The sequence below is a fragment of the Medicago truncatula genome, chromosome 2 (assembly GCF_003473485.1).
Source record: "Medicago truncatula cultivar Jemalong A17 chromosome 2, MtrunA17r5.0-ANR, whole genome shotgun sequence".
Classification (NCBI taxonomy): domain Eukaryota; kingdom Viridiplantae; phylum Streptophyta; class Magnoliopsida; order Fabales; family Fabaceae; genus Medicago; species Medicago truncatula.
The window spans coordinates 48,213,335-48,225,428 of record NC_053043.1 but is presented as its reverse complement, the minus strand read 5'-3'; the positions used below and the strand labels follow the sequence as shown (position 1 = coordinate 48,225,428).

At 32.0% G+C, this 12,094-nt stretch overlaps 1 protein-coding gene across 1 annotated transcript; it reads left to right on the top strand.

Moving 5' to 3' along the window:
* The first annotated feature begins 1,782 nt into the window (after positions 1–1,782).
* LOC11423263 (ETHYLENE INSENSITIVE 3-like 3 protein) lies at positions 1,783–5,257 on the top strand. Its single transcript, XM_003597428.4, has 3 exons — positions 1,783–2,063; positions 2,999–4,856; positions 4,943–5,257. The coding sequence occupies exons 1-2, from the start codon at positions 2,029–2,031 to the stop codon at positions 4,821–4,823; spliced, it is 1,860 nt and encodes a 619-aa protein (XP_003597476.1). The 5' UTR covers positions 1,783–2,028; the 3' UTR covers positions 4,824–4,856; positions 4,943–5,257.
* Positions 5,258–12,094: the final 6,837 nt, after the last annotated feature.

Below are 12,094 nucleotides of genomic sequence, written 5' to 3'. Positions count from 1 at the left end.
CTATGGAAATAGGAGTATACTAACCTAGGAGAAACTATATTTCATCTCACTCTCAACAAGCTCTAATTCTTGTTGTGTTACTACTTGATTGCATGATTGAAATTATGCAAATAAACTTGCTATTTATATGTGAGGTAAGCCATTGTTTCTTACATGCAACAAGCCACTTGTCTTCCATGCAAAACACCAAGTGTGCAACATGTCACTTGCATCTAATGCAACTTATCAATGCATGCAACTATCCACTTTGCCACCTTGCATTACATTGAGAAATGCAATTTGTCTTACCTGCACCATGGACATGTGTCTTGTTACAAAAGTGGCTTTACCAAACATAATATTGGGTTTGGATCATCATTTAGGGCAATTCCATGAAAATTGCTCTTCTCCCTTTTGGTTTTGCTCATTCCCCTTTTACTTTTGTGCCTATGAGCTAACTCACGCTTAAAAATGTTGGTCAAATACCATTTTTGGTCCTTTTAGTTTGTCAGAAATTCTAAGTTAGTCCTTTAAGTTTCAAAAGTTTTAAATAGGTCCTTTTAGTTGATAAACAATTTCACCGTTACCCCCTGTGCCATGTTGTTAGTCTCTGTTTGGCTGTTAAATTGTTGACTTGGATCAAAACGATGAGTTTCAAAGGCCCCAAGTAATCAAAATGTTGCATTTAATGATCACAAATAATCATTTATAGGGCTAGAAAGGCAGCTATTGACAACAAAAAATGTCTTTCTAGCCCTATAAATGATCATTTGTGACTATTAAATGCAGCATTTTGACATCCTGGAGTCTTTATAACGTAATGTTTTGATCCAAGTCAGCAACTTAACGGCCACATCAGCAAATTTATCTATGTTTTATTGTTAATATCAATATTATATATTTTGTACCTTAAATTTTAATAAAGAATTATACTTTTCAAGAACAAATGTGTTTGACCAAATTTGATAGTTTTGTTTCTTTTTGAATAAAATAGAATAGTTATTTTAGACTTTGACTGTATTATAGTATTGACTTATATTTATGCCCTCCTTTTTTTCCTTTTTCTTTTCCTATTTTTTATTTATTATTTTTTAATTAATATACTTTGTTTTTTTAATTAATAGACTTTTGTTTTTGTTGAATAAAATAATTCGAAATTAATATTTAAATTGATTATGATAAAAATATCATTATTCTAGTCAAAGTCAAACTGTTTACTTAATTTCTTTCTTAGCATTAATCTTTCAAGACCCTAATAATATAGAGTTTGATCAAAATTAAATAAATTATGATAAAAAAATTGTTACATTGTAATCAAACTCAAAAACGATTCATTAAGTATTTGAGTTTAATCGTTCACTTCGATTTAAATTTATTACTAAAAATTTGGGATTCAACTTTATAAGAAGAATAAAAATTGAGTAAGCGACTCCACAAAAAAACGATCATATTCTTAATAAAGACTAATCGACAATACAGTCTATGAATATTTCACACTGTAGTAAAATAAATTAATCAACAATAAAGTCGATGAATATTTTTTTGTCAAAAAAAAGAAGAAAAAGTCTATGAATATTTTACATTATACTTTCTCTGGTCACATTTATATCAAAACACAACTTTTTAGGTTCATTGAATAATAAATGTATTTGGTCTATAAATGTGATTAAATACATTAATTTTATTTTATGAACTTGAAAAATTCATAGAATAATTCACGTTATAAAAATCCGATATGGAGACCAAAAAGGAATAAGTTAGAAGTGATTTGTGGAGGACCAAGGTACACAGTACATAAAATAGTCGTAATGTATTGTAGAGAATCTTCACATTCATTGTTTTCTCTCTCTTCTTTCTCTCTCTAATACTATTATCTATACCATCACCACCGAAGTTGAAAAAATTCGATAGCAAAATCAAAACCCTTTTTGGGTTCCTTTCATTTTTTTCTTTCAATTCTTATTCTTCACCAATAACAAAAAAAAAAACGCAGGTTACCCTTATCGAATCGAATCCCAAAGTTCGTTTTTTTCGTACCAATTTTCATTCATGGGTGAACTCGTTGAAATTGGAGCTGAAATTGGGTATGTGTCAATTTTTTTTTTTTTTTTATTATTCTGAGAAATTGAATTTAGGTTTTTGCTTTTGGATTTATTTGTAACATGTTTTGTGATTCTCTGTTATTGGTTTTTGTAATTTTTTTGTGGGTTTGTGTTTTTTTGTTCAATGATGTTTTTTTTTTTTTTTTGTGTTCTGTGAATTTTTCATCAGGTTTTGATCAAATCATGATTTAGTTGGATTGTGTTTATGTGTTGATTAGGTTAACTCTATTGGAATTTACAATTGTTTGTAACTATGTTTTCAATTTGATTGATGAGTTGAACTGCTATGCAATAGTTGTACTGAGGAATCTAAGAGAAGTACATGTTTTGTGTGAAATTTTTGGGAACTTTAATGTTGTTAAAGTGTAAAAATGTCGGTTTATTGTCGGGTCATTAGGGTGGTAAAAATAAGGATTAAAACTTAGTAAGTGTTTGGTATCATGGAGGATTTGCCGAAATAACACTGATTGTAGCTTTTGCCGAATGACGTTGAGGAAACTAAGAAATTACATGTGTTGTGTGAAATTTTTGGGGACTTTAATGTTGTTAAATTGGAAAAGATGTTGGTTTCTTGTCGGGTCATTATGGTAGGAAAAGTATGAATTGAAATTTAGTGTATGTTTGATTTCGTTGAGAATTTTCAGAAATCACGGTCATTGTAGCTTTTGCAAAATCACGTGCCTCAATGTGATTTTGGAAAATCCACTGTGATACCAAACATACACTTAACCGATAGTTTGCAGTTTAATGTTTGGTGTTTCAATAATCATTTACAATAAGCAAGTTCACTTGTACATCTTTGGATGCCATTTCAACTTATTTGATAAGTTCAAAGTATGTGCCAATTTTTTTTATTGTTCTGTGGATTTTAATTGTATGGAGTATCTTCTGATTAAATGTGATGTACTGAATTACAGCTCAGATTTAGATGTCGACGATATTAGATATCACAATATTCCAGAGAAAGATGTCAGTGATGAAGAGATTGAGGCAGAAGATTTGGAGAGGCGGATGTGGAAGGATCGTATCAAACTCAAAAGGCTCAAGGAAAAACAAAAGCTTGAAGCGCAGAAAGCCCTAGAGAAGCAAAAGCCGAGGCAGTCATCTGATCAAGCTCGCAGGAAGAAAATGTCGAGGGCACAAGATGGGATTCTTAAGTACATGCTGAAGCTCATGGAAGTCTGCAAAGCTCGTGGATTTGTGTATGGAATCATTCCTGAGAAGGGAAAACCAGTTAGTGGTTCATCTGATAACATTAGAGCTTGGTGGAAAGAAAAGGTGAAGTTTGATAGGAATGGTCCTGCAGCCATAGCAAAGTATGAAGCAGAGTGTCTTGCTATGAGCGAGGCTGAAAATAACCGAAATGGGAACTCCCAGAGCACGCTCCAAGACCTGCAAGATGCAACGCTCGGGTCGCTATTATCTTCTTTGATGCAACACTGTGATCCTCCTCAGAGGAAATATCCATTGGAAAAGGGTGTTCCTCCGCCTTGGTGGCCAACCGGGAATGAAGATTGGTGGTCGCACTTGAATCTACCTCATGGTCAGAGTCCTCCTTATAAGAAACCACATGACTTGAAGAAGATGTGGAAAGTGGGAGTGCTAACTGCTGTTATAAAGCACATGTCACCTGATATTGCAAAAATAAGGAAGCATGTCCGCCAATCAAAATGCTTGCAAGACAAGATGACGGCAAAGGAAAGTTCAATTTGGTTGGGGGTATTGAGTCGAGAAGAAGCTCTCATTAGGCAGCCTAGTAGTGATAACGGTACGTCTGGAATTACCGATATGCCAACTGGCGTTCTTCTTCTCGAGTATAAGCAACCTGCTGCTAGTAGTGCTAGCAACTATGATGTTGATGGTACCGACGAAGGTGTTGGTTCTGTTTCTTCTAAGGAAGACAGGAGCAATCAGTTTATGGATACCGAACCATCAGATAACTCGCGAAGGAATTCTGTCCAAGATTCCGATCGACCTAAGAAGAAACCAAGGCCAAAACGACCACGTTCGAGGCCAAGTGCAGCCGACACATTACCAGCACAATCTGACAATGAAATTTTGCATGTTGAACCTAGAAGTAAACTGCCGAATATGAATGAGAGAGACGAAACACATGTAGCTGCACTCCAGATTCATGGGAATGAACAGGTCAATGGGACAGAATCTGTTTTGAGGCCGCCGGAAATAAGACACGAGGGGCCAAGTCATTTATCAGGACACGAGGTGCCAGTTCATTTATCAGGACACGAGGTGGCAGTTCATGTACCAGCACCCGGGTTTGATCATTACTCTTATATGCATGCAAATAGCATTATTTCCTCGCAAAGTGCGTATATGAGTAGACGGCCACCGCTGCACTATTCTCAGTTGCAAAACCCTGATATGCCTCATGAAGCTGCTTATAATCTGTACAATTCAGTCACAGGATATGGTCCTAGTCGGGATGGGCAACATCAACAACTGCAGCCTGGTCCCGCCGCAAACAGTGAACCAATTAGGCAACCAGAGAATGCTGCAATAACTATGCCTGCAGCAAATGTGAATGGTGATGAAATTATCGGAGGAGGCATGAATTATATTGCTAAAGACACATTCCCAAACGAGCTGGATAGGTTTGGATCACCGTTGAGTAACATGTCATTTGATTTTGGAGTTCTTGACAATCCACCATCACCGCCATTCCTTTTAGATGATTTCATGGGTTTGGGTGACGATGAAATGATGCAGTACTTTGGAGCATAGAAGATTATTGAAATTAGTGACTCAGCAGAAGCTGTAAGTTCTATTCTTCACTTAAATTATGCTTTTAAGTTATTCCTATGAATCACGAGTTTGACTATTTGGTTTCATCTTTTTTCCAGGAACTACAGAAATTCAAGGACTTGTTGTTCGAATGCGTGAAGGTTCGCAGATTGATATTAACATTTATGCAGTTTGAGGCAGAAAGGTATAGTCTTGACATTGAGAAGTCTTAAATTTGCAGAACATGAAGAACTGATGTCTGAATTTTGTTCAATTAATGACCCCATTATCATGTCAATATGTTTGGGGTTTCATGTAAATGTAACTATTGCTGTTGGGCTGGCTGAATATTTAGGTTAATTTCTTTGGGATAGGATTGCTGCAATGCTTCTAAATTTAATAAAATTATCAGTGTTTTGTGGTTTCCTATGCTATTTTAATATTTTGCTCGAGCATGCCATTTTTTCAAATGTCCTGATTTATATATATATCTATATGAGGGCATATCAAGTGAGAGGACTTCTTATAGTGAGAGATGAGAGGAGTAATTAGCAACCATCCGATTAAATCCAATGGCTAAGATGCTTTCAGCTTTAAAATATACTAAAACCATGTGATTAATCTCCCATTCTTCTCAAGCATGACTTCCTTTTCTCTTTCTTCTTCTTCGTACTGTTTTGGTTTCTTTTGCCTCCTACAAATTTCCTCTTCTCCTTAAGATTTCCAGATTTTAAAACTTTTTTATTCTACCTTTGGATTCTAATTTTTCAACTTACTTTAGAAAAAATTAAATTAATTTATGAAATTAAAAAGAAAAAAAAAAGTGAAATAAGAGAATTCAATGTTATTTCAAAGAAGAGATTTGTTCGATTGAAAAGCATGAATAGCAAGCCTCCATTGTTGAATATCGAAGCTTTGGGGTTGATTTTTAAAAAAAAGTTTATGTTTTAATTTGATTTTTGTTTGGGAAGAGATTTACAACAACAACGATTCTTATAGCTGCATAAATGGTACAAAACTGAAAATCATAATTCTGGGGAAGTAAGAACAGCAACACTCGTAGGAGGCAATTCGTTGTTCAGAAATATAACCCTTTTCTTGTTCAAAAGAATCTTCTTATTCCTAAACAAAGCTTTGTTGCCCTAATTTTAACCTAATATTTTAACAACTTTTCCCTCCTTCAAAACCTAACCATATTTTCTAATTCCCCTCCTCCAAACCCTAACCATCATTTCCTAACTTCACTCCTCCTAAAACCTATCTAATTGATTTCCATAAACCATATCTCCTAACTCCCCTCCTCCAAACCCTCACCAATATATTTTAATCCTTTCTCCTAAACCGAAATCTCTTTCTAAAACCATATCTTTCTCTTAAACCGAAATTTCTTAATCAACATGGCTTCCAGAAACATTCAGACTTTGCTGTCATACCACTGCCTCACTGGTAACCATATCTTCATTCCACTCTGGTTTATACTAAATATATAGACTTTTGCTCTTATTCCTCGCTGTTGTAAAGTATAAATCATTCTTTCAATCCCTTTTAATCTTTTGTAGGTCCGTTGGTGAAAAACCCTCTTTCCGATCTTGACAAAGCAATCAACAAGCTGAGACTGAAATACAGATCATATATCGTTGAATATGACATTGATGTTGTATGTGTTTTTTGCGAAATATACCTATTCTTAATTATTTGCATTCTATTTTATCAACGTTTGTGATGTTTTTGTTTGTTATTTTTTTAGGGTGCAGTATGCTTGCCAAACATGTTTGGCGGTGATTTTGGAGATCAAATTGGGCACTATGCAATATTGACTGATCCTAAGTCCAACAAGTTTGAAGTATTGGTCGACAAAGTAAACGGAGCATTTTTTCTCACAAAGGGATGGAAAGCGATTCTTGACTTTTACGGAATCGATCTTGGTGCCTGGATTACCTTGGTTTTTGTTGGTGACGGACAGTTTGATATACAGTTGACTGATAGGTTTCACACGAGTATCCCCTACCTGGTTTTTGATCCCCCTATGCATTTCCTTCTTGACAAGATGAATTTGCAAGCAACTTTCGTGAAGGTGTGAAGATCAGAGGGGGTGCTCCGATGGTTGGGTCACATGATACCATCTACCTTGATGTTATTTACAATTAGTCCATGTTTAGATAAATTGTGCAACACCTTTCCACTCTGAATTTTAAGTTTTAGTTTCTTAGAGTTTTGGAAGCATCTATTTTTTTGTCTTTGAATTTAGCAAATGTCCCTTGAATTAAATAAATAATTTAGCCTTGCTTGCTTTGGTTTTTGATTTATATATTTGTGTTTGTGCTCCTCAAACTATATTTAGTAGCATTGTTGTGTTATTGAAGCATTTTAGTAGCATAGCTTTTAGTAACTTTATTAGTAACAATTACTACCTTTTTCGTGACACTTTTAGTAACATTATTACTAACAATTACTAATCATAATCTCTAAAATATGTTTTGGGTGGATTCAAACTAAAATCCTAATCCTAATTTCTCTCATTCAAGTGACTAAGAAATTTCATCCACATCTCTAAAGTAACTTTTTGGTGGAAACAAACTAAAATCCTTATTTATCTCATTTAAATAATTACGGGATTTCATCCACATCTCTAAAATATGTTTTGGGTGGAAACAAACTAAAAATTCTAATTCCTCTCATTCAAGTAACTACTAAAGATTTCATCCACATCTCTAAAATATTTTTTAGGTGGAAACAAACTAAAATCCTAATCCTAATTTCTCTCATTGAAGTAACCAAGAGATTTCATCCACATCTCTAAAATAACTTTTTGGTGGAAACAAACTAAAATCCTTATTTCTCTCGTTCAAATAAGTAAGAGATTTCACCCGCATCTCTAATAAGTAAGAGATTTCACCCACATCTCTAAAATATGTTTTGGGCGGAAACAAACTAAAAATCCTAATTCCTCTAATTCAAGTAACTACTACATTTCACCCGAGTCAACTATCTTAATCATTTGTTCTGCGCCCCTAAACCCTATTTACAAGTCAATTCTTAAGTCAAACACACTGCCCCATCAAGAATATTAATTTCATATTATTTGTATTTATCTTTATCCTAAAATGTTGGGCATTTTTTAAATTTATTCCACTTCAAGTGCATCCATTTGTTCTGTGCCCTCACTATTTACATGCCAATTCTTAAGTAAAAAAAAATGCCTCATCAAAAATATTAATTTCATTTTATTCATATTAATCTTTATCCTAAAATGTTGGGCATTCCCTAATTTTGTTCCACTATTTTGTGCTTATCGTGATAAGTAATACTCTTTATTGTTCAACCATCATATCTTACTCACACGTATTGTTCGAGGGGTGATTTAAAAATATTGATTAATGACGAGGACGGCGATTATACCGATGTTGCATCAAATGTGGTCTACAAAAAAGTTTTCCGTAATGTGTAGGACCTTTTTGTGTACTATTCATTTTCTTACTTATTGAAATTATTTGCATGTCAACGAACTTCAGTTTCCCTTTTAAAATTATATGTTATGTTAAAGTAACAGAAACTGCGTCTTAGAATTATGGAACAATAACAAAGTCTATCGTAATTGACATTATGCTTTGATTCACGACAATTTTTACATTCAAACGAACTACATTGTTTTATTTTTACATGAATATTTACTTCTTAAAATGACCCGTGTGTTAGCAGGGGTCAATGGTCTAATAATAATAATAATAATAATAACCAATTTTTGGTGTTTTAGGTTAAAGAAGAATTGTTATTTTAGGTCAATTACACATGAGGAGAAGAGCACATGGGAACAAAGCAATTACAATGTAAAAATTAAATAAGGATTTAGAACAGGGGAACAAAGCAATTCAAATGAAAATGAAGAGAAACCAATCGATTTCAAGTAGAAAGATAGATGTGTAATGGGAGCATCATGGATGAAATCTGAGAAAACAAGAATAATAAGAACGTGAGAGAAATAAGGGAATGAAGGTGTGAAAGATTACCTACATTAATAAAAATTAAATATCATAGTAATGATTGATCTAAGGGCTGTGATTTACTCCTCTCACCTCTCATAATAAAAGCACTCTAACTTGATACACCCTCATATATATATATATAAATTTTATTTTACTAAACAAAGCAAAAAACTTCCATTTTAGTTCTAAAAAGAAAATACAAAAATTGTTGTTTTCACTAAATGTAGAAAAAAAACACATGATTTTTTTTAGATTGATATCAAAATTTGTCAATTTTCCAGATATAAAAAACATGTTTTAATGTAGTGTGAGATATTGTTCGATCACATTTCAACTTTTTTAGGTGTTGAAAAGCCGCAAAAGAAGTTAGAAAATTCAATGTGCCCTTTAGCGTCCAATTCAAGTTAGTTATTGTCACGTAATCTCTGTTTTTTTTCCTTGACATATTGTCACGTAATCTCTATCGTATTGTATATATAAGCAACAAAAAACTCAAATAATTTTTTATACAAGGAAAGCAAAATACTTGCTTCATTTCATCAATACCATATGGATCAATACATGTAGTAATATAATGATAGTTCCGTCAAAAATAAAAAATACATGTAAGAATATAACGAGGGTTATGTGTATATGTTTCCTACTTTGATAAGGTGTGAGCAATCATGTTTATATATTTCTCTTCAATTTAACATGAGATGTTTTTTTTCTTATGAATATAAAAGTTTAAGGTAAGGTGTTCTCGTGAGCTTAGTTCAGTTAATTTGGAGAAATGTATAAAATATGCAAGATTCGGGGTTTAAACCTCGGCCACCACCAAAAAAAGTCTTTAAGGTAAGGAAAATATTGGTGTTCAAAGAATAATTACAAAAGAATTTACGTTTACCTCCTCTTAAGGGGAGTAGCGGGGCTCAAATACATATAGATTTAACCCTTTAAAATTCACATGAGAGTTTTCAAAATATAGATTTAACAAAACTATAATATTAAAAAAAAATAGCTTGAATTTCAAAAAGAATAAGCAATGAAGAATAAAACTATCTACCACGAACTTGACATTCAACTCGAAAACAACATTTTTGATCCTATAAAATTAAAAACTTTAGTTTTTTTTCCCCTGCACCTGGTTTTAGTCCTCGGTAAAACTAAATTTGTTTGTTTAATCTTGACAAAAAAATACTAAATTTGTTTAATAATTCTTTGAAATTTTTTGAATGTTCTTTTGTGAAGTTTTTAAAGCATTATAATATATTTATTTTTTTACATATTTTTAAATTTAACTATAGTTTTGATCCTCTAATTTTTACTCATTTACGAAATTGGTCACCTCATTTTAAAATCATCAAGTTTTGGTCCCTTCATCAGTTTTTTTTCCTTAAATTTGTGGTTTGACATATTTTAAATGACTTTGACATATAATCTGATGATGTGGAGTGATCAATACTCGTGAAATTATAATAACATATATTGAAAACTTCATTTCAACTTTAGTTCAACATTTTTTAAGTGCAAAAATAAGATGGAGAGACCAAAACGAAATACTTTTAAAATAGGGTGACCAAATCTGTAATTAATTTTTTTTAACATGAATTGAATTGAATATCAATTTTTTAAACACAAAAAACTCAAAATAAAAACAATGAAAATCAGAACCTAGAAAACTAATTTTGAATTCATTTTTTGCATATTTTTTATAATGTTTTAAACATCTCTGCAAAAAAAAAAAAAAAAAAAAATCATTCAAAAATGCATGTTGACTTAACATTAGTGGCTAAAATTGCATGCATATTTTTTTAGAGACTACAAAGTACTACTTCTTTATGGAATGAAAACAGGCTGATAATTTAGTAGGGAAAAAAAAAAACATATTTACCAATTTTTGATATGGAGCTCTATCATCTACAATCATTATTTTTATTTTTTTATTTTTGAGAGGATCTTCAAGCAAACTTGATATAGTGTCAAAATTTCCCCTTAATGAATAGTTAATCAACCTACTGTGTCACGAACTTGTGTACAACACTCCATCTTATTTTAGAAGATGTGTAGAGCAACTTGCATAAGCGGAAACAAAACTTTGTTGAGAATTATAAATGGATAATGAGAAAACATAAAGCTTATGAAAGACGACCTAACAACATAAGTAAATATCATTTGGGAAGTTTTACAAATAGTTGAAAAGTGGAAAGACATGAAATAAATTAAAACCTAAGTCTATACTACTATCTTCTCTTATTTCTAAAAAGGGATAAACTTAAGATCCTGATCTTCGAAAGTCTTTCAGTTAAAACATTATCATCATAATTATGTCCTTTAGGCTTGTGGATAAACCATCATAAATATTGTATCATTTAGCCTTTAGGATGAACCATCATATTTCTATATAATAATTAGTATACATAGTACAATATGTTTATCCATAGTTTCTTATCTTTCATACAAATCCAATATGTACCAAGGTTTATTTTCCTTGTTACACAATAAAGAAACGGTAGGAACTGGTGAAGACACTTCCACAAGGATGCCATTGATTTTCTTTATCGAAGAAAGGGATGCCATTGATCTTGGCACCACTAGTATTTCAACCTCTTTAGACATCTTGAAGAGGCAAGTAATGTAATCTTCTATTCTTTTTGGATCGAGAAGCTCAACTATGATTTCTTTTCTATGACTTAAGTTGTTCTTTTTTATTTCTATAGTAAAATTACATTCATATTTCCTTAACGATAATGATTTGATCATTTATTTATTTTTTACGTCATTTTTTTATCCATTTGTATATAAATTTTCAAGTTTTAAATTTATAATTTTATTTTTTTTTATGACTCTCAGTCTTCAAATCTATGATCACACATATTTACATATGAATTTTAAAATTTAAAATAAAAAATATATCAATATGTTTTTTGAAATTAAATTAAAAAAGTATAATTTTGTCTTTTTTTTTCCTCTTTAGGAAAAAAAATCTTTGTAACAATACTTATTATTGCTCTCTCTTCTCCTTCTCTCTCGTTAGCCGTCACAAAAACCCTAATTTATTTTCCTTCATCCACCAAAGAGGGGTGCTTTAGGGTCAATTTTTGACCCAAAATCACCACTCTAACTCGTTTTTCTATTTCCCTTTTATTGAAATAAGTGACTTTCACATCTATTTTGTTTTTTCTTTTGTGATTTCGTCGTCTTAGTACAACGTTGTTTTGTTCGTATGTTGTTTGTTTTGTTGTTTCGTTCAGGTATTTGTTCGATTCAAATTGTCAAATCAGCTTCGATTCAGTGCAGATCAAATCA

What these genes read in the sequence shown, in the direction of transcription:
- LOC11423263 (XM_003597428.4), top strand. Translation starts at nt 2,029, where the DNA reads ATGGGTGAACTCGTTGAAATTGGAGCTGAAATTGG. An exon ending in GAAATTGGAGCTGAAATTGG is followed by an intron (nt 2,064 to 2,998) that starts GTATGTGTCAAT and finishes ACTGAATTACAG; the next exon opens with CTCAGATTTAGATGTCGACG.